The sequence below is a fragment of the Terrapene carolina genome, unplaced genomic scaffold, assembly GCF_002925995.2.
Source record: "Terrapene carolina triunguis isolate 2854851 unplaced genomic scaffold, T_m_triunguis-2.0 Scaffold238, whole genome shotgun sequence".
Lineage (NCBI taxonomy): Eukaryota > Metazoa > Chordata > Testudines > Emydidae > Terrapene > Terrapene triunguis.
The window spans coordinates 3,094,620-3,122,139 of record NW_020664589.1 but is presented as its reverse complement, the minus strand read 5'-3'; the positions used below and the strand labels follow the sequence as shown (position 1 = coordinate 3,122,139).

At 49.8% G+C, this 27,520-nt stretch overlaps 1 protein-coding gene across 1 annotated transcript in view; it reads left to right on the top strand.

Annotated features, from left to right (window-relative positions):
• The window catches only part of ASTN2 (astrotactin 2), a 572,108-nt gene that overhangs the window by 414,472 nt on the left and 130,116 nt on the right, over window positions 1–27,520 (top strand). Inside the window, exons 18-19 of the mRNA XM_026657253.1 lie at window positions 187–320; window positions 2,019–2,167. Coding sequence (XP_026513038.1) covers window positions 187–320; window positions 2,019–2,167 — 283 coding nt within the window. The remainder of the gene's footprint in view (window positions 1–186; window positions 321–2,018; window positions 2,168–27,520) is intronic.

Below are 27,520 nucleotides of genomic sequence, written 5' to 3'. Positions count from 1 at the left end.
GAAGTTGGTGGCAGAGCTGGGAATTAAACCCAGGGCTCCTGAGTCCCATCGCATCCATGAGCCCCTCCTTCATCCTTTCCAGATCTAGTGACATTGCAGTTGGTAATAGGGGCAGGGTAAGGACTAGCTGATTTCCCTGAGCTTTAAGCGTTTACATGTTTGTTTCTTTTTAATAAAACTTTCTAGGCCTTCAGGGGAGCCCTGATGAGCTCGTACTGGTGCTCAGGGAAAGGAGACGTTATCGAGGATTGGTGCAGATGTGACCTCAATGCCTTCGACGAGAATGGACTCCCAAACTGCAGTCCTCTCCCTCAGCCTGTGTATGTATCTCTTGGTGAATGGCTTCTATGTTGTGGTGTGGTCAGCACATACTCCGTCCCCTTCTGGTTCGCTGTGTGGGGTTACAGTTTTGCCCACAGGTGCCCCCTGGCTCCTGCATTCAAACCCAGGTCCCCAGTCCGGTGCATTTTGCTGTGTGACTGAGGCCTTTCAGATATCCTGAGGCTGGCTGTGGCCCTGGGAGGTTTCTTTGTTGTTTTTCATCACCTTATTAGCACGGCTTGTAGAATGGGATTTAAAACGGCGAAAGAAATGGAATTACAGTGCAATTCATTGTGGCTTGTCAGAGCGAGAACAAATCAGGAGCAAGCTGATGGGGAATTAGCTGAGACAGCAGGAAGAGAGACTGGCTCCAGCTTTCCACTAGGAAGAGAACATAGTTTTAGTAAGCGAGTATCCTCAGACGGCATCGATTTCCCATCCTGAGCTCAGCAAACACACTTGTACTCTCAGAGCCCAGTTGTTAATAGCCCTGCACCTTGTGTTGTCACCGACTACAGTCCTACGGGGGTGCAAAGTTGGCGTGATTCTGATCCGGTGGCATTTCACGCTCTCCTTTGCACTGGTGTCAGTGATGATGATGGTATAATACTTAGTCCTGCCATGAGTGCAAGGGACTGAACTAGATGACTTCTCAAGGTCCCTTCCAGTCCTACGATTCTATGATCCAAGGCACACAGCATGAAGAATTAGACTCCCTCTCTCACCTCACACATTCACTCCCGTTCTCTCTCTCACACACACACTCTCTAACTCACACGTTGTACCTATTCATCCCTCTCGTTCTTTTGCTCACACACATGCTCAGCAGGGCTGGCACAACCCATTAGGCGACTTAGGCAGTCGCCTAGGGCACTAACATTTGGGGGGCGGCGACTGCGGCGGCCGAATCTTTGGCCACCCCAGTCGGCGGTGGCATTTCGGGGGCAGGACCTTCTGCCACCTCTGTCGGCGGTGGCATTTCGGGGGCAGGACCTTCTGCCACCTCTGTCGGGGGTGGCATTTCGGGGGCGGGACCTTCCGCCGCCTCGGGCGGCAAAAAAGCTGGCGGCGCTCCTGATGCTCAGACTCACTCACAAACACACACCCGTACACACTCTTGGGCGTGCGCATTCTTGCAGTCCTTTACTCCCATTCAGGCACAACCTGGGCTAGATTCTCTCTTCACTTATACCCCATCCATTGACTTCAGCGGAGTTACATGGAGATACACGGAGGGAAGTTTGACCTTCTCGCTCTCCTCTTTCACTCTCCCATGTGGCTGGACATCCGTTCTCCATAGGGTCACTGAGCTGATCTGAGATGGCAGGGATGTAGTTATGAGGGTGTTAACTGAGAAGAGGGAGAGCCCTTCAAGTGGGATGAGTTGGGCCACCCTCAATCATGCATAGCCCAGAGATGCTGATTCAGAAGAAGTCACAAGGCCAAGGCTCTTCAGGGAACAGGTGGAGGAGGGAACAGCATACAGCAGGATCTGATTCCACCTGGCTGAAAGTTTCCTTTTTTGTTTTTTCCTCCCTCCCTTCACTACTGTCCCCTTGTTTCTTGTGTTCATGTGCGTGTGTCTGAATGTGTGAGGGAGCCCATAGGCATATGTTCAGAAGCTGCTTTAACAGGCTGGCTTTCCTCAGAGTGCAAGCTGATCTCCAGCAGTTCTGCCTTGTTTGTGCCCTGCCCAGGTTGCGCTTATCCCCCAGCGTAGAGCCCTCCAGCACCGTGGTCTCTCTGGAGTGGCTGGATGTCCAGCCTGCGATCGGGACAAAGGTCTCCGATTACGTCCTTCAGCACAAGAAGGTTGATGAATACACGGACACTGACCTCTACACAGGTAGGTGAGGACAAGGGGCGGCAGCTCCGGAATTCCACAGCAATGTTAACTAATTCTGTGCCCGAGATCCCTGACTGCAGATGGGTCCGAGCTCCGTCCTCGGGATTTTGTTGGCTTTGTACAGAAGGGTACGTAGCACAGACACCGTCTGGAGTGTAGTGTCAAACCTCCTGCACTGGGAGTGGCTTCTGAAGGTCTCTGTAGATTCTGTTACTTGGAAAAATTAGAGAAAAGTGTTGGGTAACTACAAAGAAGTGATTTGCATTTTGAAAGTACCCACCATGGTAGCAACTGGGCAACGTACAAAACTGAGAGACCGTCAGCTAGAGCTGTGCAAAGCTTCTCTAACAGCACCTGAAACCCACCTGGTTTTGGAGTTCAGCTATAAACACAGAACTTGGACCCAGTCCCCTGAGGCTCGTGAATGTTTTGGCTGAGACTCAGAGCATGATTCAGGGGCCTGCAGGTCAAGGTGGAAACTTGTTGATGGGTCTGGATGAGTAATTAAAAGTGATGTGTTCTAAAACATATCACCAAAGGTGTTGAAAGCTGCTGCTCTAGCTCTGCTCAGTGAGAAAACCAGGCAAAACTCAGTTCCTTCTCTTGCAATTAATGGAGGATTTGGAGTTCATTTAACCATGAAGCTACAAGTCACGGTGCATGTGAGTTTTTCTCTCTCTACATTGCAGGTTCTTTCTTTGGAACATTGTGTTGCAAATCTCACGGGCCAGGGGGTTTACATGTGGGCGGGGTTGTTTACATTTGTTTTTCCTGGTGCTATCTGCCTACCCATCCCATGCTCGTTGCCGTGCTGTCTGAGCGCCTCCTAGAGGCTACGCAAGTCAGCGCTAGCAGGGGCTAGGCCCACCACTGTATGTATTACTAGACCATGCTCTGCAGAAGCACGAGGAACGGGCCCGACTGAGGGGCGTCTCTCTGAAGTGCTACCAGACAGATTGAGCCTCTCCACGAGGCCCACAGCATCTGTGCTGGTGAGCGTAGACCGCTAGAGGCCAGCTGGTTCTGAGACAGTTCCCTCACTACTGTTTTCTCTTTGGCACAGGCTCAGGGTCCTCCGGATACTCTTGTGACCATGTCACACCTCGCTCCAGTCACAGTCACTTTGACACACCTTTGTATGCAAATGGGTAGGACAGAGGTGTGTGTGTGCCAAGCCGCAGACTCGTGACTAGCAGAGGCTCCTCTTCAGAAAGCCTTTCCTGTTGTTGCAGACTCAGCGGGAGCTGGCCAAGCCGCTTTTCAGTGCAGGGCAGGGTGCTGCACGCACACCACAGGGGTGGGGGTAGTTAAAGTGCCTCTGACGGGCAGTGGGCAGAAGACTCCTGATCATGACTCATGGAGGACGAGTCATGGGAACCTGAGATTCTGAACGTGTGATGATTCTGTCAGAGATGCTATCTCACCATGATCATTCAGACCCAATTGGGGATAGCTCAGTGGTTTGAGCCTTGGCCTGCTAAACCCAGGGTTGTGAGCTCAATCCTTGAGGGGGCCACTTAGGGATCTGGGGCAAAATCAGTACTTGGTCCTGCTAGTGAAGGCAGGGTGCTGGACTCGATGACCTTTCAGGGTCCCTTCCAGCTCTATGAGATAGGTATATCTCCATATATTTTTATTAATTCTATCTCTCGGCTCAACAGGGGCAAGCCAGATTCACGCAGGCGAGAACAGAATTTGGCTATTAGTGGTGGGTGGATTTTTGTGGGTTTATTCATTCTGTAACTTTCTGAGCACCTATGGGCCAAATTCTCTTCTGGTGTAAACTGGTGCAACCAAGGAAGCTGCACCAAATTATACCAGCAGGGAATTTGGGTCCCATCTGTTCTTCCTGTCAGATTTCTCTCTCAGGTGTTTATACGGCCCCCATTACTAAGCCTGTGTGCTACAGAGGCTAGGGTTTCGTTGTCAAAGGAAAGATCAGCGCATCCTTCCGAGGCCACCGATCACTTGAAGGGGCCTCCACTGCGGGCAGTCAGAATTGGTGCCCCTCATTTGTTTACACCTCAGTCCCTGTCTCAAAGTAAGTTTCCCTCCCTCCCTGTCACTGACTTCCATTTCCAAAGCTACCCGGTGCCGCTGCAGTGCCTGGGTTACGGTTCCAGTTTCCAGGCACGGCAGGTTTGTTCTTTGCCTTGGAGGGGCACCGTCCAGTAATGGAAGAGGAAAGCAACCCGCTAAAGGAAGCGCTGTGGTTTGGATGGGGATTCCAGATTGCTCACGCATTTGTTAGGTGAGGCCAGACGAGGGAAACACGGGGTTTCTTCTTTGATGTGGCTGGATCGCCGTGTGACAGCTGCAGGAGGAAATACACATTAGTATGATTCTTTTCTTTTCTTTTTTGCCATGTGTTTGACATGCGAAGAAAATCACTCCCGAGAGCCGCATGCCCCTCGCTCTTCTCCTGGGCTTTGTGCTAATTCTGAACACACAAAAAAACCAAAACAACAAACAGACATTTAAAAACAAACAAACCCAAAGTTCTCTCTTCTCTCAGTTATTTGTATCCAAATGTTCCCTCCTTCTTTGTCAACTTCTATCCACGCCTGTGGAGCTCCTAATGTTAGATGCCTTGATTTTTGGGTGTCCAACTGGAGACACCAAGGGGCCTGATTTTCCCAAGGTGCTGAACATCCGCAGCTCCCGTTGTCTTCATTTGGACGTGTGGGTGCTCAGCTACTCGGAGAATGAGCCCCTGGGTGCCTCCAGTTGAGTATCTTTCTCTTTCTCTTGCTTTCTCATACTGCTGCCCATCACCAGTCTCTGAGTGACTTTCGCATCAAATCAATAGCAAAAACCTAAAAACAGGAGCCCCCTGGAAAATCTGTGCCTCTGTTTTTGGGCAAGTTGAGGTTTTCCACACTTCTGCTGCTGTCAATAGGGCGGCTGGCCATGCCCCCTTCCCCCGGAGAGACAGCAGGGTTATTTGAGCAGCACAGCCATACCACCCGAAAACAGCTATGCTCTTGATGCTGCTGGAGTTTATTCCTGAGATCTCCAGGCTTTAAGAGTGGGAAGATAATCCGTATTTTTTAAAGAAAAATTAGAGTTATAACCTCCTAATATTGTGATTCCTGGCAATGCCCTCTGCTAGCACTGTGCCAACCCACCCTTTGGCTACATGGCAGGATTTGCTCCTGTATGGCATCTGGCCCTCTGCCTGTCTCCCAAAGGCTCCAGCGTCTAATCTCGACAAAACCCTTGGCCTCCTATTCTGCTGGCAAGTGGAAGAAGCCCTTTCCCTGAGCCAAAAATAATTTTATCCTCTTCTTCATCCAGGAGCAGGGTCAGGAGCCAGCCCCGCTCTCTCCTTGTCTCGGTGTGCAGGACAGAGGTGCTAGGGGGCGGGGGTGAGAGAAATGAAGGCCTCTCGGGGAATACCTGCCTACCCAACTCCCTGGCTATAAACATTTTTAAAGGCTTATTACTGGTGCTTAGAAAAACACAGCCCTCAAAACCTCTGATGTTACCAGGACTGTTCCCGAGGTGAATTTGTGTGCGAAGCAAACCATACTTTCAACACCGTGCAGCGGGGAGAGAGCGGCTCTCCGCTCAGCAGCCAGAAAAGAAGACGGAGCAATCGCATCCCGAACTGTTGATTAAAGTTTGTGGCAATTACTCACAACTCCATGTGCGTGACAGCTTGGTAGATGAGTGATGCTCTTTGTTCGAACATGAGCCGCTCGAAAGGCGGGAGCGCGCGTGTGAGCGCGCGCACTGGCGGGGCTGCGAGCAGATTATGTCATAGACAAAGCAGGCTCTGCACTTAAGAAAAAAGAGAGAGAAAATGTGTTTTACAGAGTGAGGTACAAACCAAAATGTCTGTGAACATCTGGAACTAATATTAGGTTTGGAAAATGTTTTCTGTGACTTCAAAACTCCTCTGGAGGAAGGAGTGTAAAGTTAAGAACCTCCGAAGGGGGAAGAAGAGTGGAGCAGCAAGAACCCCATGCTACGTGCTTTTCATTTCTTTATTCTGGTTCCACTTCAGTCCGAATCCCCATCCGTTTCAGACAGATTATTATTGTTCATTGTTATTACAGTAGTTCATAGAGGCCCCAACTGAGATGGGGGTCTCATTGTGCCAGGTGCTGTACATAATGAGGGACAGTCCCTGCCCCAAATGCCTTGCAGTCTAACTAGGCAAGGCAGACAAAGGATGGCTGGAAAGGAAGGACTGTTGTCTCCCTTTGGAGAACTGAGGTTCTGAGAGATTACAGCTGGGATCGCCATGCCCAGCTCTCATGGAAAGTCCATGGAACATAGGGATGCAGGAATGGGGGACTGGAGCCTCTTGAATCCTCAAATCTAGTCAAATCCCTGTAATTGCAGACAATCCTGTCATGTAATCCTGTTCAGAAATGTATCACGCTCCATTTTAAAGGTAGATAGGCTCCTACTCCTGATGGGAGGCTGTTCCAGAGCCTCACTTCTCTGATGGTTAGATCCCCCCTTCTGATCTCCAGCCTCAATATATTCAAGGCCAGGTGTACCCCCATCGGTTCCTGTGCCGTTAGATGTGGTCTACCCTGAGCTGCTTTTGAAGATCCCATGCATAGTGACATACCCCAGGTCCCACAGCAGCCTGTGACAGAACCAGACGCTCCAGCGTTTCAGTCTAGGATGAGACCATCCTTCTTCCCAATCCCTGTATATGATGTACATCGTGATAGTACCTCAGTCAGGATCAGCGCCCTATTTATACTAGACATTGGGCAAGCACATGGGAACAGCATTCCTCCCCCCCCCCAAAGTTTACAGTCTAAGAAGGGGTTAATGGTGAAATTGCCCCCATGCACAGGGGCCAGTGCAGGCCCACCTAAGCCCTCAATCTAGGGCAGACGTAGGTGCTTAGGCCTTTTGCAGGTCCTCTCCACAGGGCTGAATTTCACCATGACAAAGGTTCTCCTCACTCCCCCAACCACAGTTCAGAGATGTAGGGACAGGAGACCAGTGGGGTGGCTTGGCTTTGTGAATGGCCCTAGTGCTGGTGGACGGGATCAGGCTGGCTGCCCTGGAGAGTGATGTGAGCCCTCTGATTCTCTACACAACAGGTGCGGCACGGGCAGCGGTGAGATCCCTGCCACTTATCCCAAACAGGGCAACTCCTGCAATGGATGAGAGACATTCAGTCTCCAGGCCGATTCAGTGCTAACCAAGGGGCCTCCTTTCCCATCTCGTGTAGGCCACAAACAGCCAGAGGATGGTAACAGTCTTCAGTCCCACATCTCTTGTATCTCTCTCCAGGATACAAGGAGTATCTGACAGTCACTCCTGTTCAATCCAGCAAGCTCGGTGAAAGGCTCCAGTGCCCACTGACAATTCTGAGCCATCCAGGGTATGTCCACACATCCAAAAAAAAAAAAAACAACAGCAGCTAGTCTCGGAGCCCAGGTCAAGTGACTTGGGTTCGTGGTGTGGGGCTAAGAATAGAGCAGACATTCGGGGCTCTCCAGCCTGTGAAGGAGGAGGATCTTGCAGCCTGGACCCCAGCCCGAACATCTACTCTGCTATTTTTAGACTTGTAGCGTGAGCCCCATGAACCCGAGTCAGTTGACCCGGACTCTGAGGGTCGCTGCCATTGCCCGTTTTTGCGGTTGTAGATCTACCTCCCGACTCCTTTTCTCGGGCGCTTGTTTTTAATCTGGGTGAATGGACTCGCCAGATCCCGTGTCCATCTTCCAGATCAGGCTTGGGCACTGTGGCAGCCTAGGGAGTGAGATGCCTGACTCTAAATGCCCACGTGATATCCCATCCCAATCCGAAGAACCACAAATAACCCCCTCTTATGCGGGGGAACCCTGACCTCTCCCACACAGTTAGAGCTGTTCCCTACCTTCGTATTGTTATTTGTATCGCAGTCGCACCGAGGAGCTCCAGTCGTAGACCAGGGCCCATTGTGCCAGGCGCTGTACAAAACACAGAACAAAAAGATAGTGACAGTTGGCAACTTTTGGATTCTTTTTAAATTGGTGTGAGTGGGTGAGTCCTTTTAACCCCCTCCCCACCCCTTCCTGCGGCTGAAACCACTGTCCCACTACAGGGCTTTGTACGTGCTTGATAGTTCATGCACCTCCCCTCGAAATCAGCCTCTCCTGCTCCATGAAACTGCTGCCCATGTCAGCCTGTCTGTGACTGTGGGCTTCCGTCCCCGTAGCTGCTGTCCCAGCTGTTAGTTCTCGTGAGTTGTCTCCTTTGCCAACAGGCTGTTCAGTGCTGAGGCTTTCAGAGCTCTGTGGCAGTTAGCATCAGTGCATTACACACCTCCATGCCAAGTAACTCCAGCCCCTGGAAGAAGGAGACTTCAGCATTGTGATCCCCTCAGAGGAGGAGAAAGGAACAAACCTTTGGCTGCAGGCTCCCTGCGTGACACATGGGTCAGGGAGAAGAAAAGCCTCCTTGTTAAGCAGCCCCTGTTTAGGAATAGAGGATGATTACATGTAATGTCACTAATCCCATCTCCTGTTTACCTCATCGGGGGAGGACATTTGGGTGGATTTTTAGGGCTTCACATAAAAATAGCCACATTAGTTAAGGGTTTAAAAATAAAATAACGAAATGTACTTGTGATGCTGGCAGACCAGGAGCCAGCTCACGCGAGGATCCCCAGGTCTCCACTCAACACTGACAAATGTGTCGCTGGAACCAGGCTGGCTCACCTGTGTGTTAGTATTGTTAAAGCAGGCATTAGAATGATAAGAATGTGTTTAGTGTTTAGACTGTACGGAATGCTTGTGATTTCCCGCATGCATTCATCTCACTCAGAACCTCTGTATCCCATATTTTAAGGTAATATTTGAGCGTTTTTGCATTGTAAGCCTCTGTAACCGCGTACAACACCCGACAGAAGAGAAACATTATCTAGTGTGAAATGCTGGTCTCCGACACAAGGTGTGGTGTCCAGCCCGACAAGGAAGGCCCGTCAACATCAGGCGGTCTAGAGTGGAACATTAAAAGGGACCAAAGATTTTGTTGTTTACCCCTCACGCCCCTTGAAGATGAGACTTGCAAGGGAATTCCCACCATCAGCTGAGTTTGCAACTTGAAGCAGAAGGGGAGAAAGGAATAAAAAACCCTAACCAATACAAGACCATCCTTCCTCCTAATCCCTGTATACTATGTACTATAAATTAGGCCACGACTGGACTATTGTGTCCAGTTCTGAGTGCCACATTTCAGGAAAATCCAGAGAAGAGCAACAAAAATGATTAAAGGTCTAGAAAACATGAGCTATGAGGGAAGATTGAAAAAAAACTGGGTTTGCTTAGTCTGGAAAAGAGAAGACTGAGAGGGGACATAATAACAGTTTTCAAGTACATAAAAGACTGTTACAAGGAGGAGGGAGGAAAATTGTTCTTCTTAACCTCTGAGGATGGGACAAGAAGCAATGGGCTTAAATTGCAGCGAGGGAGGTTTCGGTTGGACGTAAGGAAAAACTTCTTGTCAGGGTGGTTAAGCACTGGAATAAATTGGCTAGGAAGGTTTTGGAATCTCCATCATTGGGGATTTTTGAGAGCAGGGTAGACCAACGCCGGTCAGGGATGGTCTAGATAATACTTAGTCCTGCCATGAGTGCAGGGGACTGGACTAGATGACCTCTTGAGGTCCCTTCCAGTTCTATGATTCTATGTGCATTGTGGTAGTCTCTGGACACCTCAGTCTGAATCAAGGCACTGTTTACACTAGACAGTGGTCAAGCACATGGGAACAGCATTTCCTCCCCCCCCCCCAAGTTTACGATCTAAGAAGGGGTGAATGGTGCAATTGCCCTCGTGTACAGGGGTCAGTGCAGGTCCATGTACCAGCTAAGTCCCACCTAAGCCCTCAATCTAGGGCAGACATGGGTGCTTAGGTCTTTTGCAGGTCCTCCCCACAGGGCTCAATTTCACCATGAAGAAGGTTCTCCTCACTCCTCCAACCACAGTTCAGAGATGTAGGGACAGGACACCAGTGGGGTGGCTTGGATTTATAAATGACCCTAGTGCTGGTGGATGGGAGGAGGAACTGTATTTTCATGCTACTTGTACCCTCGGGGGCAAAGATTACTAGGGATAAGCAAAAGATCCCTATGTTTAGCCTGGGTTAGCCCTAAAGGATATCTAGAGCTTGCTTATCATAGAAGCTTCTATTCCTTTTTGAAACCTAAGACTGTAACTTGTTTGTCTGTGTATGTTTACCTGCTTTAACCTTGTAGATAACGCTTGTTTCTTTTTCTTAGTTAAAAAAATTGTAATTAATTTATTATTGGATTGGCCACAAGCGTTGTTTTTAGTATGGAGTCTCTGGTGCAATTGACGTGAAGAAGTGACTGGTTCTTTGGGACTGGGAGTAATCTGAATATTGCCGTGATACTTGGTGTAAGGGACCATCTGTCCCAAAGGTAGGCTCACCTGGGTGGCAAGACAGATCGGTGGACGCAAGGGGACTGTCTGTAACTCCATATTAAGGCTGTTATAGCACTTGAGGAGTTTACACTTGATACTTGGTTGGTGAAATCTAAATGCAGAACTCACAGCCAATTTGGGGTTTGTGCCCTGATTTTGAGTAGTCTACCCTGAGGCTGGTGCTCACGTCCTTGGGCACTGCAGGGCAGCCTGACACTGTTTATAACACTCACACTGGAGGCCAGATAATGGGGGTTGCTGTTCTGTGGCTGTTGTGTTGGATTGTGGAGGGTCACTGTCGTGTTGCTGTGCGTTGGCGGGCATGGGTGTTGTGTTCTTGTGCTTTGGCAGACATGGGGGTTGTGTTGCTGTACGTAGGTGGGCGTAGGGGTTGTTGTTGCATTACTGTGTGCTGGTGTGCGTGTGCGTTGTGTTGCTGTGAGCAGGCATAAGGGTTGTTGTGTTACTGTGCTGGTGGGTGTGGGGGTTGTGTTGCTGTGTGTTGGGGTTGTTGTGTTGCTGTGCTGATGGGCATGGATGTTGTGTTACTGTGCATTGGCGGATGTGAGGGTTGTGTGCCTGTGCTGGCAGGCATGGGTGTTGTGTTACTATGTTCTGGCAGGTGTGGGGGTTGTTGTTGCTTTACTGGGTGCAGGTGGGCGTGTGTGTTGTGTTGCTGTGCGTTGGCGGGATGGGGGTTGTTGTTGCGTTACTGGGTGCTGGTGGGCGTGTGTGTTGTGTTGCTGTGTGTTGGCGGGATGGGGGTGGTTGTTGCGTTACTGGGTGCTGGTGGGCGTGTGTGTTGTGTTGCTGTGTGTAGGCGGCATGGAGGTTGTTGTTGTGTTACTGGGTGCTGGTGGGCGTGTGTGTTGTGTTGCTGTGCGTTGGCGGGATGGGGGTTGTTGTTGTGTTACTGGGTGCTGGAGGGCATTCTTTCACATCCGACCTTCCTGGGCAGTTTGGTTTTGGTTCCTGCCATCACCTCTGAGCACCCTCACAGCAGTGCCCAGCATTTGCCATCTGGGACTCCCACCATGGGAACATCCATCAAAGAGTGTCCTGCCAAGGATAATGAACATTCCCCCAGCAGGAGCTTCCGCACAGCAATGTCCCCTACGCTTGCCAGATAGTATCCAGCTGTGTGAGCTTCCTCACAGCAGTGTTGTGCCAATGACAAACAGGAAACCAGCTCTGGGAGCTTTCCTTGCTGGGAGTAGCTCCCAGCTAACAAAGAGCAGAGACCTCCTGCTGGCAACAGCCTCTCCCTTTCAGCATTTGCCAGGCCTCCCTTGGCCTCCTCACAGCAGTTTTCTGCTATGACTACATGTATGTCTACACTGCAATAAAACACCCTTGGCTGGCCCGTCTCAGCTGACCTGGGTCCGCGGGACTCGGGCTGCGGGGCTATAAAACTGCAGTGAGTTCGAGAACATCTACACTGCAAATTTAAAGCCCCACGAGCTGAGCCAGCTGACGTGAGCTAGCTGTGGGTGTTTTATGACAGTGTAGACATATCCCCATGTCCTGGAGCACAAGCCCAGCAGAACATAAGCAGGAATCTCCTACTTCTAGATCATCACCTCTTGGCAATATAACACTAGGGACAGTCCCCTTTCTGGAAGCTAGGTGGAGATCCCCCTGTCCTGGAACAGTCTGAATCCACTGTCTCTCCAGCTCTTGACTCTGTGATTGGGTTAAGTTTGACCTATGACACACACACCCCCTCCGGTGCCTCAGTCGAGCTCAGAAATTTGGGTGCTGTGTTCTGTGATCTAATTTACTCATTACAAATCACCCAGGTTCCAGTAAGTCCGATAAAGCTTGTCCTTGAGGCACTGAGTAAATAGAGGCTGAGGGCGCTTACACTGTCTTATTTCTCTCTCGCTGTCGTCCCCCCCCCTTTAAATTATAAATGACCTCATCTCTGGAGGCAGGAGAGAGGGTTTGTCAGTGTCAGTAAAAGGAACAGGAGCAGATTGAATTGTGGGCAGCGTGCCAAAGCCGAATGGCACAAACCTCCTGTCAGGCTCATGTGGATCCAGAGGACACTCTGTCAAGAGAAGGCAGAATAAATGGGGCCTCTCCAGAAAAGAGCTTCCCTTTTGCACAATGATCATCCCCCAGTGAAGCTTAATAGCCCTCCTGCAGTCGTCACGGGTGGAGTCCCCGGACATCAGCGAAGGGGTGATGAGAGGAGTCTGATGCACATGCACTCATCTAAGATGGGTAATGATGCCTTGCACTTCTGTAGCTCCATAGGAGGAGAGGTTAAAAAGATGGGGACAGTTCAGCTTAGAAAAGAGACAACCAATGGGGGATATGAAAGAGGTCTCTAGAATCATGAATTTTGTGGAGAATGTGACTAGAGAAGTGTTATTTATCCCTTTGCATAACACAAGAACTAAGGGTCACCTGGTGAAATTAATAGGCAGCAGGTTTAAAACACTCATAAGGATGTACTTCTTCATACAATGCACAGTCAACTTGTAGAACTCATTGCCAGAGGACATTGTGAAGGCCAAAAGTATAATGAGGTTCAAAAAAGAATTTGATAAGTTCATGGAGGATAGCTCCATCAATGACTGTTAGCCAAAATGGGCAGGGACGCAATCCCATGCTCTGGTTGTCCCCAAACCTCCAACTCCCAGAAGCTGGGCCTGGATGACAGGGATGAATCACTCAAAATTGCCCTGTTCTGTTCATTCCCTCTGAAACACCTGGCATTGGCCACTGTTAGAGACAGGATACTAGGCTAGATGGACCATTGGTCTGACCCAGTATGGCCGTTCTTATGCTTTTATGTGCCATGGGAAGAGCTCAAAGCACTTTACAGACATTCATAAATCAATCCTCAGCACCTGGGAGGTAGGGAAGTATTATCCCTATTTTACAGGTGGAGACTTGTCAATTGATTTCTTCCCCCCCCCCAAGTCATGAAGAGAAGATGTGCATGTGGGCTCGTCCCATCAGCCTGAACTCTGGGGGGAAGGGAATAAAAATCCCTGACAAGAAGAAACTATCTCTATGCTGCTTGGACTTTAGGAGGGAAAGGTTTCTAAGCATAAGCAAGGGATCCCCAGCTGCTTAGCCTGGGTTAGTCCTATAGGACATACAGCACTTGCATATTACAGCAGCCTGTATAACTTTGTGGAACCTAAGGCTGGAATTCATTTGCGTGTGTGTATTTATCTGCTTTAATCTTGCCTTCTTAAAGTCCAAAAAATTAACACACACTTTTGTCCTCTGATGTTCCACAATGGTTTGCCTGGTGTCTATGGGCTGCCTTTTGTTGGGCAGAAGATAACACCTCCTGTGGTAAACTAGCAATTCACATTTAGGAATGCTTCTCCGAGACCGTGGGGGTTTACAGTTTCAGAGCAATCACTTTTACATTTACAGAGCAAACTCTTAAATATTACTTTATGCCATGGGATAGAGATTTTGTAAATGAGATTAGTGCAGGCAAGCAACTCACAAGCATTTCATAAAGTCTAAACACCAAACACATTTTCATAAACCTAATACCTGTTTTAACAATTCTAATATACAGGTGAGCCAGACCGGTTTCCCGATATGCATTTGTCAGCGTTCAGTTGAGGCGTAGGGACCTTGGCATGAGCGGGCACCTGGTCTGCTGGCGTCACACAGGCCCTTAGCAATAGTCATGGTTTTTTTTATTTGGCATAAAAAGCTGGTGCCCACGTAGAGGGCTCAGTTCACCCCTGATCTGCCCCAACTCAAACCCTGGCCGAGGCCCTTAACTGGTCCTATAACTAGAAAAAGCCCAAGCGGTGATGATGTGGGGAGGAGCTAACAGGTGGGAGGAGCATCTGGGGTCCTTCCCCTGGGGACTTGTGATACATCAGGTGCAATCCCCTGCATTTAGGAGACATTTAAAGTATTTTGAAACAAAGCAGCTGGATTGTGGTTTAAAGCCACATCCGATGCTGGAGGGTGGTGAGCAGGAGTCTCAAGGGAAGCGCAGGCTGGATCAAACTAAATTCCTCCTGGGGAGGAAGGCTGAGAAGCAGCTCCACCACCGCAAGAGAGAGTGCTGCATGCACTGCTATTGGTGTCTTCCCAGCTCTGCTGGCTCATGCCACCCTCACCCTGCCCCTCCCAGCTTCTCTGGCTCCAGTGTGCACAGTGTGTGTTATCTTCAGCTGCATTGAGCTGGTCCCCAGGAGCAGGTAAATGGAGGAAGGACCAGCTTTTTATGCAAAAAAAAAAATTAAACGTGGGCTTTATGTAGCGATTTTGTACTAAAACCAGGCTGGCTGCAGGCTCTCAATGGATCGATCGATCGGATTTGTTCTAAATTTACCTGCTGCTTCTGTCCTCCGGTGACCCTTTGTTCTCCTGTTAGAGGACAGGCTTGTAGCTGGATTCTTTTGCCGTAACACGGTTAGGTGACTGTGAGGGCTCTTGTGCCATCGAGCCTGCAGGCTGGGATTCTCAGTGGATGGGTGCGGGCACGGTTGTGCTGACACAGGATTGCTGCGAAGGGGATATTCCTTAGCACGTGCAGTGAAGACTCCAAGTCCCTTTGCACTGGATCTTTTTGTGCGTGTGTGTGTGTATGACGAGCCTGCCTTGGTAGCTGGGAGGAATTCCAGAGCATCAGGTGAAGTTTACACCTGGTTTTGCCTTACTGTGGCAGTCCTGCTGTGCACATTGGAAAGTGCCCTCTTCTGCATTCGACCTCATAGGTCCCTATTATTATTTTATTAAGGTAACACTTAGAGGTCCCAGTTCAGACTGGGGCTCCGTTGTGCTAGGCATTGCACTCAGCATAGTAAGAGACAGCCTCTGCCCTGAAGAACTTGCAACCCAAATAGACAAAACAGAGTTAAGGGCGGGGGGAAGCAGAGGGAGGGACGGGACTTGTTTAAGGTCACGCAGCAAGTCAGTGACAGAGCTCGGAATAGAACCCTCAGGCCAGTTCTCAGATCTTAAGAGTTTGCACAGGGTCAATCCAGCCTTCTTTTGTGCTGACCCAGCCCAGCTGACATCTGCCAGGTTGTGCCCGCGGGAGTAGGAGAAGAACTTGGCTCGTAGATTGAAGGCGGCATGTTGGGCAGTAGACCAGGACCAGTCAGGATTATTTGAGGAGCGTGAGGTCCCAGTTGTGTCACCAACTTTTGGCAGAAAGTACAGTATTGGAGCCTTAAAATTCCATCTCTCCTGTAGAATGCCATGTCCTACAAGGGGGCGTTCATTGAAAAATCCCGGTTCTTGTAAAGAAAGGTGTTTGCCTTCATGCTGGACATGGAAAGCTTCCTTTTTGGTCGGTTCACAAGGTACATTTTCAGTTGCGATTTTGAGAGGATCTTATTTTAATCGCATTTACCGCAGTTTTATTGTGCTCATTGTGAATCATTTTAAAACATCGTCACTGCTTGGCCATGTAAATATAAATATGGTGACGCTCATTTTCCAGCAAAACATCTTCTGTGTGAATGCTGTGCAACTGGTATTATATGAACATCTGTTTATGGACGTAAAGGAATAAAGATATAGCCAGAGTGAACGCAGTGAAGGTCACAAAGGGGTTAGAGGTTGTCCCTATTGCCCAGATTGCCTGACGTTAGGTTCCTAGCTCCGTACTAGATCAGAGTTTCTGAAAGTGCTGAGCAACCAGCGTTCCTCTGTGCCTTAGTTTCCCCATCTGTGGCATGAGAGTAATGATTCCAACCTCCCTTGTAAAGTGCTTTGAGATCTCTGGCTTTATCTATATCTATATTTCTCTCAAAGAGCTAACGATTATTAATTTAGGTACGATCTTTTTTATAGTCGTTGCCTGTAATCACAGCTGTGTGAAGCTCGGTCTTCTGGCTGTTTTTGGCCAATAGGCTGGGGTCTTTTTTTTCTGGTTAGGAATGGAAGAAAATACTCTTGGGCTTTATTGGTTTTAAGGGGGTTGTTTGTATGGTGCACCACGGTTCTGCTTGTCTTCCTTATCATGATGCTATTGGAGGGCTTGTCTCAGAGCAGACTACCGTAGGTGATAAAATCTGATGTCTAGGAGGTTTAGACTTCATAGTCCGGGAGTTATATGTAACTGTTTCATGGAGAGTCTGGGTGTCATGACCGCTCTTAGGAAGTCTTTGAACATCAATGGGGTAGAGGAAGACTGGGTAGCTCTGGGGAATTGGTGTTGGAATATCGAGCCTTCTACCTCAGATCAGTACTGAGCAAATGTTATGTTACCATCTGCTAGCTTCTCGTGGCTTACATGAACTAGACCTCCGGCCGCTTACTAGTTGGTAGGTTGCACATGACATAAAACACCATCCCAGTGAGCACTGACTGGCACCCTTGTAGATAGTGTCAGCAGAGAGGCCAAGAACTGAGTGGAACCTGGACTACCCATCTCCCATACAAAGTGAGTCCGTCCAGGCTCAGGTTAGTGCATGTAAGTTAGCACAGCTGCTGCCTCTGTCGTATCCATTGCATGGAGAAATAGAAGACTTCAGTTCCCCAGGCCCCTTTCCTGAGCACTAACCCACTTAGCTGTTGGCTTGTGTAAAAAAAGCAAACAAAAAAAACAAGGAGAGGGAAGTCTTTGTAGAAAAGGTCAAATTTTTGGAAGAAGCTTACTGGGAGGTGTTATGAAATAATACCTAGCAAGTAGTTAATTCTGGGCGTTGCATTCATTCGGAGAGCACTGATTTTCTCCCACAGGGATAGCTGTAGTTGTTTCCACCTACCAATGTCATTTTTGAATCCTGGAAAGCAAGAAGGAAGAGGAGATTCTTGGCCAGTGTTGAACCATGTGCCTCAATATTTCATTGAATCATGTTTCCATGGGGCAGTTCCAGTTCATTATCTTGTAGGAAGGCCGTTGGGACAGAACTGGGATTAGGGCATCGCCTCCAGTCCTCCCAAATGGTTCTGTAGTTTGAGAAGTAGGAGAATCCATCAATAAGCTTCTGAAATAGGGAACTGAAGCGTGTGCTGAATGGGACAGAGACAGGGGTATGTCATCCACTTTAAGGTATAATGTTAATTGAAGGCTTTGTATTGTCTGTTCAAACCACACTGGCTCTTAATGAAGACAAGGATAGTGGGTAAAACGGCAGCTGTAGGATGTTCCCTCCTAGCTAAAACAACTCTGAACTTACTACAATGGAGGTTAATGAGGCCACACGTGGTATTTTGTCCAGGTTTATAAAACCATCCCCTAGAATAAAGGTCTGGAGTAGTCAGGGCCCAGAGTCGTCTAGAGCAGTGGTTCCCAAACTTGTTCCACCGCTTGTGCAGGGAAAGCCCCTGGCGGGCCGGGCCGGTTTGTTTACCTGCTGCGTCCGCAGGTTCGGCTGATCGCGGCTCCCAGTGGCCGCGGTTCACTGCTCCAGGCCAATATGTCCCTCAGCCCGCGCCGCTTCCAGCAGCTTTCCCTTCACAAGCGGCAGAACAAGTTTGGGAACCACTGGTCTAGAGTGAAGGCTGCTCCTGGAATTTGGACTGAGTGATGGTAGCATATGAATGCAGGTCAGTAGTCATCTATATAAAACCCTTTATGGAGGAGTCTTTATGGAAAGACACTGTCCTAGACAGTAAAATGATATGGTTGGAAACCACCGGGGGCCCAGATTTTCAAATTAGCTCACCTCCCATTTAGGCACCCAGAGATGTGCCCACAGTTTCGAAAGTGCTAAGTTCATTAGGTGCATGTTGGGATCTTGGCTCCGGTGAAAATCTGACCCCACTGAGCGGTTGGAAATGGCCCTGAGCTCTTCAGAAAATCCAGCCCTTAGAGCACAGTTAGGTGCATATGGCCCCGATCCAGCAAAGAACTCAAGCATATAAATAACTTTAAACACATGAGTAGTTCCTCTGGAGTCCACCGTGCTACTCATTGGCTTGATGGTATGCACGTGCTAAACTGCTTTGCTGGACTGAGGCCATGGCGAGGCTTGTACATGTTCCTTGGAAGCATCTGGTCTTAACCACTGCTGGGGGAATGATGCTGAAGTCGGTGGATCTTTGGTACTAAGGTTATCCTCGTATCCTTGCTTTAGAGTCTGCTGCAAGGCTGCTGGGCATGCCTGTGTCTTGGGTTATTTCCAGTGATGGGGAACGAATGCATCAAAAAGGAAAGTACCTGGCCCCTGTCCACTGCTCTGGCTGCGTACAGAGGCTATAAAGGGGCTGCCCCAACCTGGTGAAGAATTCCCTTGGCACAAAAATTGCCTCGAGCTGCCATACACTGGCTGACCTCTGAGCCTCCAGCATGGGAGACATGCTGGGGGCAAAGCCAGAGGCAGGAAGGAGGGTAGCCATAGTGCTAAGTGTTACAGCTCTCCTGGGCTTGGGGCTGCTCTAATGTACACCAGGGGCTGCTCTGGCCCCTGGACAGACAGGATCTGGTTGTTGCAAAGCTGGCTTAAAGTCCCCTTTGCCCCTGCTCCTCCTGAGCTGTGCCTGTGTGCTGCATCTGCCCAAACGCAGAACACAAAATCTTTCTTCTCCCCCCATATACCAAGACAATGTGCTACCCCCTCGGTGACCCATGGCTCCAGGCAGTGCCCTGCTTCTGCCCTTTACATCACTTTTTGTTTCGGGGAAGGGGGTATCGAGTATGGAGAGTTAGAGGCACTTGCCAATTAAAATAGCTGTTCCTCTGTCACATTTCACATGATACGGGAGTAGGAGAGATCCCCCGCTCCCCTGTGGCCCCTCCCCAGTTTGTTCAGCTTGCTGTGGAGGAAGATCTGGTTCTTGCAAGGAGGCTACGTCACATTTTATGCTGTTTAGACAGGCTAAACCTTTCCTCCTTGTAATTGGGTGATTGAGTCCATGTGCTTTCCCAGATATTAATCTGGGTGCCCTGGGGGGCGGTCAGATTAGGTTATGGAGACATAATAGGAAATACTGCTGGGGCAAGTTTGGGTTATGGGGGATGAATGGATATTCTGTAGCATTCCCCTGATGCCTTTCCCAGTCAGGGGGCCTGCACTGTGGGGTCAGGGAGGGGTCTTTCCACAAAATCAAATTGGCTTTGACCTTTGCTGGGAGAACCTCTCCCTGGTCCCGTTCAGCTCATGTAACTGTGCCCTTCCAGAGTATCTAACGATGAGCTCTTCCTTGGGGCTGACTCGCTCCCCTCCCCTTGGTGCAGAGGAGAGGAGTTGCCTGGCTTTCTATTTCAAATGGGCACCACATCACTAGCCTGGCTTCGACAGAGAGAGCCTAGGGGCCTCCTACACTGGGGCAGCATTGCTCAGAGAGAGAAAGCTACGAAAATCGCCCCTTGCAAGCAAGCCCCTGCCGTGCCCAGCTCCCCCCAGCTGGGGCGGGTTTGTGTGCTCCAGAGGGGTGGCAAGCACAGGGATAAAAGGAAGGAGTATATTTCTCTTTTTCACGGGGAACAAGCGTCTCTCTGCCCACACATCTCCAGCTCGCCAGCCCACACATGCTTCCAGGCCCTAATTCAGGACAGCATTTAACCTCATACATAAGTCCCTCTGTGATGGGTTGCTCACCCCACACCAGCCCCTGAAGGGTTGGCTGCACCTGGAGGAGGAGCCAGGGAGCAGTGAGGACTCTTTAAAGGATGAAGCTCAGCTGGATGGGAACAGGCAGGGCTGGTCTAAAGCCAGGTAGCTAAGGGCAGAGAGGGGCTGCAGGGAGTTCTGCGGTCACTCTCTCTGAGGCTAGGGGAAGCGGGGGCTTGGCCCAGAGGGCAGGGTGGGTGGAGAAGGAGCTGGAGCCTGAGAGAGGCAACCTAGGAATCAGGCCAGGGAAACAGCAGTGAGGTGTGGGGTAGTGCTTTAAATCCAAATAAAGTCAGTGGACCTTAAGCATGTGCCTGAAGCAAAAGAGGTGCTTCCGTGCTATCTGGATTAGGGATGCTTTCCTGAATGGAGGCCCCAGGGAAGTGAAGAAAGACAGCAGTACAGCCACGCTGAGGCTAAGGAGGACCACCCTTGAGTGCCCAGGAGCGTGGAATCATGCCGTTTAACTCTCATTGGCTTGTTCAGGCAGGTGATTTTGCTGGGCTCAGTGCCATACGCCCTGCTGGGTGCCATCCCGCAGCACTCACTCCAGCCCTTCTTTTGTTTTGTTGATTACAGGATGTTAGTTGTGGGATGGGCATTCACTTAGGAAGTTTCTGATCAATAATGTTAAGTGGTGGCAAAGGCCCAATGGCTGGATTGGCTGCTAATGGTGATTGTGCAACTCTCCGGTGAAATAGGGTGTTATGGGCCTGGGAAATGCCTTGTTCGGATTCTGCGCCTGCCAGCAGCTCCTTGCAAGGAGTGGGGGTTGCATGCAGGATATATTCTAGCCTCCTCAGCCAGGGTGTTCTTAGCATAACCTGGGAGTGGGTTTTGGAGTGCGGTTAAAGTGAACAAAGGGCTTTTTCCACCCGCTTTAGTGATCAGCATTTTAACCCCCACTTGTGAGTTACCCGTGAGCCTGATGCAAAGCTCACGGGAGTCAGTGGCTCTCTTTCCACTGACTTTAACCGGAGTTGGATCTGGCTCTGCCACCTGCTCACATCCCCTTCTCAAGGAGCTACAGTGGACTTGTCCAGTGTTTCAAATAAGGCGGAGGGACCAGTGCTCCCACCCCCCTCTATGTCCCCCTTGCCAACTCTCTCCCCCTCCCCCCCACACTGTGGGGGATGGATGCCAGCAAGGAATGACAAACTAGCTATGCAGCCCTCATGCTGGAGGAGAGTTTGCATGGCACTCATTAATAGTGCTTTGCATTTCCATATGACTGCGAAATACTTTACAAATTCGGGAACTTTTGTAAACCACATTTTGTAGCTTGGGAAAGTGAGGTGTCCAGAGGTAAAGGCACAAATGTTCATAGGTTTCTAGATTTTCATTGCGATCAAGTAGTCAGCCCTCCCGCACAACACAAGCTAGAGATTCACCCTGCAATTCCTGCCTCACGCTCAACAGCTTCAGACTTGGCTTCAAACAGCTTCAAGTCCTGACTCCCAGTCCCCTGCCCTAACACTAGAAAACACCTCCTGTTGTCTTTGTGCTGTAAGACAGCCACAGCATTAGATGGAGAGGGGAGGAGTGTAGCCAAATCCAGGAGAAAGAGACCTTATGGTACAAGAGCAGCAGGAGTGCTATCCTTTGACGATCAGGATCCAAACTCCAGCAAGGGACCGGTACGGGAGGGCTCTCACCCTGGCATGAAAGCTCAGGGCTCAGTGGGAGACACGGAGGTCCCATACTTAGCACATTCCTTTGAGATATTCCCTTTCTGTTAGTTGTAAACCGTATTTCCCTTATGTGAGGTCACCTTCCAGGACTTTCCTGACACTTCCTAGAAACCTACACAGGAGCTGGCTGCAATAGTTGCCTTATCTTGGAAAGTGGAGCTCTGGGACAGATGCAGGAAGAGGAGGGAGATTTTCAAAGGTACAACTGACATTTTCATGCCTAACTCCCCTTGAAAGTCAAAGGGAGTCAGGCACCTAACTCTTATTTTTTCATTGAAAATCTGCCCCAGGATGCCATCAATACTGAATTATCCCCTCCCCATCCCAAAATAGTGGGTCCTGAGGTCTTAAACAAAATCTCTTGTTGCTGGTTAGGTTTGTCCACAGAAGGCACTTCCTTCCCAGTTCTCTTTGGATTGAAAATTCCATCCCAGTTCTGGATAGTAATATAGGTGTTGGCATACTGGACTAGATGAATGGTTTATCTAGACTGGTATCCTCTCTCCTGCAATAGCTAATGAAGGATAACTCAGGGAAAGGCATTAAAAACTCCTAAATGGTATCAGACCAACTATGCAATGCTAGAACCAGGGGAAATTCCTTCCTGGCCCCAGCTGGTGTTAAGTGTATGCCCTGAAGCATGAAGCTTGATAGCCCTTGTCATTTTTACTTTAGCTAGAGCAACTGCAAATGATGTTAATTAAAAAAGCAAGTTGCTACTGTAATAACCTGCAGCAATGAATTCCGCAGATCAATTAAGGACCATATGTTCTATAATGTTCCTTTTTAAGTCAGTTGCTGTTGAATTGTTCTAGAGCCCTCCTTACTTGTGCCTGGGGCCCAAGGGAAAAAAAAACTCCAATGGCACAGCAAACTTAGCAGAGAGGATGACATTAGTAGTTTCTTGGGCTAGCTGGAAGAGGATGACGACAATTACCATTATTGTGGTAGCACCTAGGAACCCCAGTTGTGGATCAGGACCTCACTATGCTAGGTGTTGTGCAAGCATGGAATAGAAAGAGTCCCTGCCTCAGAGAGCTTGCAGTCTAAGGGTACGTCTACACTGGGACTGGAGATGTAATCTCCAGCTTGGGACCGCTACCCACACTAGTTTTGATCAAGCTAGTGCTCTAAAAATAGTAGTACAGCCGTGGCAGCACAAGTAACGGGACAGACTAGCTGCCCCGAGTAGGTACATTGGGTTTCAGACAGGATCAGACTGGGGGTGGCTAGCCCCTCCTGCGGCTGGGGCAGACGCAGCCACACTTCCGTTGTTAGCACATTAGCTCGATCAGCGCTAGCAGGGGTATGTCTGCCCGAGCTGGAAATTATAACTCCAGCTGTAGTGTAGACATGCCCTGAACAACATCTGCTATGTAAGCCTGACCTTAACTCTAGCATAGACGTAGGGGGAGACCCTGAATTTTGAGTTGTAACCGACGTCTCTTGCCCAGGCCAGAACACTACTTTTCATCCCCTTGTCTGTTTTTTTTAATGCATTTTATGATGGGAGATAAACCAGGGATGGAAAATGCACGTGGAACTTTCCCCAACACATACTCAAAATCCCATCCCACAAGAGATTTGGACGTGAGATTTTGGGTGAGAAGGGAAAAAGAGGCGGTCAGAGGGGGCATCGTATAGGGAGCGAGGAAACCCAGCAGGTTGATTTACGTGCTTTTCTGTGGGAGTTGGCTCCCATTAAAAGCTGTTGACTTAAAAGTGCGTGAAGCAGAATCTATGTTCCGACCGCCCAGGAGCAGAGCCCCTGTCCGGGAGGAGAGAGACGATGAGGAGCTGGCACTCGCTGTTTAAAGTGCAGCCTGCTCGCCTCTCCCTCAGCTTGTTCCGATTGCAATCTCAGGCTCCTGGCTGAAGAATGGCCATTCTTGGTATTCCACTGCCATTGCACCCAATAGCCTCGCACTTGCCTTCTCCAGATCTCTTTTGAGTGGGGGGAGGCAAGGTGATATTAGGACATTGCTGTGGGGTTTTGTGCTGATAAAAGCGCACCATACTCCTGACATGCAGCCCCCTCCTCTTCCAGTCCTGAGACCCAGCTCTGCCAATGCACCTCATTCCTGACCTTCATTCCCCCCCTGCTATTCTAGTCCTGGGCTTGCCACACCCAGCTCTGCCCATGCCGCCCGGAGCACCTGCTCCTCCTCACAGCTCAGCTACAAGACTTCATCCCTGAGAAGCAGCAGCCGCTGCAGTACAGGTCCAAAGTTTCACCTGGTGAGCCGGTATTAGGAGGAAAGAGGGTAAAAAAGGAGTCAAAATCTCTCTCTCTCTCCCCTCTCTTCCCCCCATTCCTGCACTCTCTAAGAGCCTTTACGTCTCCAGGCATTTGTTAAAGTCTCCCCTTGCATCCCTTGACTCCCCTACATCCCAAGGGCTATTTCTTCTCTTAACAATTGTCTTTTTTTCTTTTTTTTCAAACTTTTTGTTACGGCAAAGTTACAAATAAAATGTTAACATGCTACATTGTACGTTACTTGTTACTTATTCAAGATCAGGGCAAAATTCAACGAACCTGGCTAGAGATTCTGGCTGGCTGGCTGAAATTTTAGGAATTAACATCCCAGAAAAGGTCAAAACAAATTGTTGTCAGCTACATACATTTAAATGGGTAAAGGAACCTTTAAAATAGTTCGGGATAGATATTGTGGAGAAACGTAATAAAAGACTTGGAGGAATGGAACAAATATGAAATTTCTTGGCTAGCTAGGGTAGCCTCAGGAAAGGCGCATGCCCTCCCGAAGTGGTTATTTTTGTTTCAGTGCATCCCCGTTGGTATCCTTGACATGACATTAAAAGCATGTCAGGGTGCACTATTCGGGTGCATCACTGCTCTAGTGGACATTCTGGTACTTCCGGGAACGGGGTGGGCCTGCCCCCACCGCCGTGAACTCACGCGCACAGTGCATGTGAGGTTATGCCACACGGGGGAGTGCTATTTTGAAGAGTATGCCGCCCTGCCCCCGCTGGTGTGAAATGTGTGCAGCGTCACGCCGGCGGGGGCAGAGCCACATGCTCTACAAAATGGCATCCCCTGTCTGATACTGGATAAATTCACGTCAGGTTTTCTCTCAGTACCGGGTGGGGGATGAACCACAAAAAAAGAGGACTGTCTGGTTCAAAGCCTAACAAGTGGCATCCCTAGGGTGACCAGATGTCCCGTTTTTATAGGGACAGTCCCGTTTTTTGGGACTTTTTCTTATATAGGCGCCTATTATCCCCCACCCCCATCCCGTTTTTTCACAGTTGCTATCTGGTCAGCCTAGGCATCCCTGTCTATTAAAATTCATATAGACATGTCAGAAGTGAAGGGTGAATTCTGAAGTTCTGTATAGGCCTACAAAGAGGGGTGGGCTGGCTTCCCTTGACTTGACTTATCATTATTATTATGCATCACAAGTATCAGATGTGATCAGCTGGGTTAACAACAGAACCATCCAAACACCGGGTAAAACTTGAACATGTTCTCTGACCCCGTGGGACCCCTTGCTTCCTGGAGGCAAGAGCAGAAAAGAGACAATTGTGTCCTTATGCCATACCTTCAACTCTCAGACCAGATCAGAGGGCGTTTAGATAGGGTTACCATATTTCAACACTGAAAAAAGAGGACACTCCACGGGGGGCCTGGCCCCACCCAAACTCCGCCCCTTCCCCGCCCCCATTCCAACCCCTTCCCCAAAGTCCCCGCCCCGACTCCGCCCCCTCCCCTGAGCACCCCGCATTCCCCCTCCTCCCTCCCGCCCCCCCGGGCTCTGGCTGCTGCTGCACTGGGGAAGTTGCTTCGGCCGCCGTCGCGGTGGAGAGCAGCGGGAGCCGGGAAAGTTGGAGCCTGCACGGCAAACCGTGAAGCCAGTAGCGCTCGGGCAAAAGACGCTCAGGGGACCCCGAGTGCGAGTGGCTGCAGCAAAACTAACAACTCCCCCGATCTGCGGGGGCACCGAGGCGGCGGGCGGCATCCAAGTGCGCAGCCGCCTCCTCCCCGGGCTCCAGCTGCTGCTGTGCTGGGGAAGTTGCTTCGGCCTCGGCACGCGGTGGAGAGCGGCGGGAGCCGGGAAAGTTGGAGCCGGGGAGGAGGCGGCTGCACGCTCGGATGCCGCCCGCCGCCTCTGTGCTTCGGCAGATCGCGGGAGTTGTAAGTTTTGCTGCAGCCACTCGCACTCGGGGTCCCCCTACCATGCTTCCTTATTTTCCCGGACATGTTCGGCTTTTTGGAAATTCCTTCCGGACGGGGATTTGAGGACCAAAAAGCCGGACATGTCCGGGAAAATCCGGACGTATGGTAACCCTAGTTTAGAGGAATAGCAACAGCTTCTTAGTGTTGGATACAGAGACCTCTAGGAGTTAGAAATATGCCGTGAGAAAAGCCCCCTTGCCAGTGGGAGATGGAGGGAAATCTGGGAAGGGCAGGCACCGAGGCAGCTTTCTCCCACTGTGGGATGGAGGGAGCTGGGGAGGACTCCTTGGAGTACAGTAGTTCACTCTGCCTCCTCGGTCCCTGCAGCTTGCACAGTGCTCTCATTCTTTATTAGCCGGGGGAGTCTGGCGAAAGCAAGTGTCTGCAGGCAGCAGGCATGTCTGGGCTTGTCGGGAACACGCCTGGCCAGGGAGGCTGGCTGATTTAACAGTGTGTGTTGGAGAGGGTGCATGTGGAGGGGGAAAGCAGGAAAACAGCAGGGTTAGTTTGGGCAAGAGTAGGAAAACCAGACTGCCCGAGCACCAGGTAGTGCAAGAGCTCTCAGCTCACACCAGCAGTGCACAGCAATGGTGCTGCTATTCATCTGCCTGGGTGCTGCACACACTCGCTCAGCTGGTGCATTCAGCAGTAAACCACAGCACTGGATGGAGATTGACCAGGCATCAGCATGTGCAGGGTCGGTCAGCTCCATCTGGCGATCAGCCCATTGGCTGACATTACACAGTGGGGGGGAAGGGAACTATGGCTGCCTGGCTACAGATCCATGTTCCACCGCAGCACCCAGTAAGGAATGTACTGGATCAGCCTTCTGGGGGCATATTAGGGTTGCCACCCCTCCAGGATTGTCCTGGAGTCGCCAAGAATTAAAGAGGAATCTTTAATTAAAGAGTATGCCATGTGATGAAATCGCCACGAATACATCCAGCCAAAATTGGTAACCCTATGTCAGACAGATAGATAGACAGATATACAGATAGATAGATAGCAATGGCCAGTGTGTGATGGGTCAGAGGAGACTAATGCATTTAAGGCCAATTGTGCAGTATTGTACATGGGGTGGGGAAATTCTTTCTCCCCCTTCCCCTCCCCCCGACATCCTAGAGCATGTGGCCAGATTCTCCTTATCTAATAATATTAGCCATAAAATGATCCAGCCTTTTCTTTAATCCTGTTAGAGCCTTTGACTCTTGTTCTGTGACTCCTGAGGGCTCTAATTACAGATGCCCGTAGATGTGATGAATGGCTCGAACGGCAGCAGTTCTTAGGACAGCCCCCACTCTCCATAACAATTTATGAAAAGGGGAACTAACCCTTGTTAAAAAACCAACAGCTCAGTTATGCAGCATTGGTGTTTTGCCTTCGTCTGGCCATTCTGCATCCCGTCCGTTCCCTCGCTCATCTCCTCTCTGCTTTTCATCCCTTAGTTATCAAGAGAACAACCCTAATTGCTGTTCACTCTAATGTTGCTGCACTGTAACCCATAAATCACTCTGATGTGTGGAGTATTTTCATGCTCCATAACAAAGGAAGCAAGATTTTCTCCT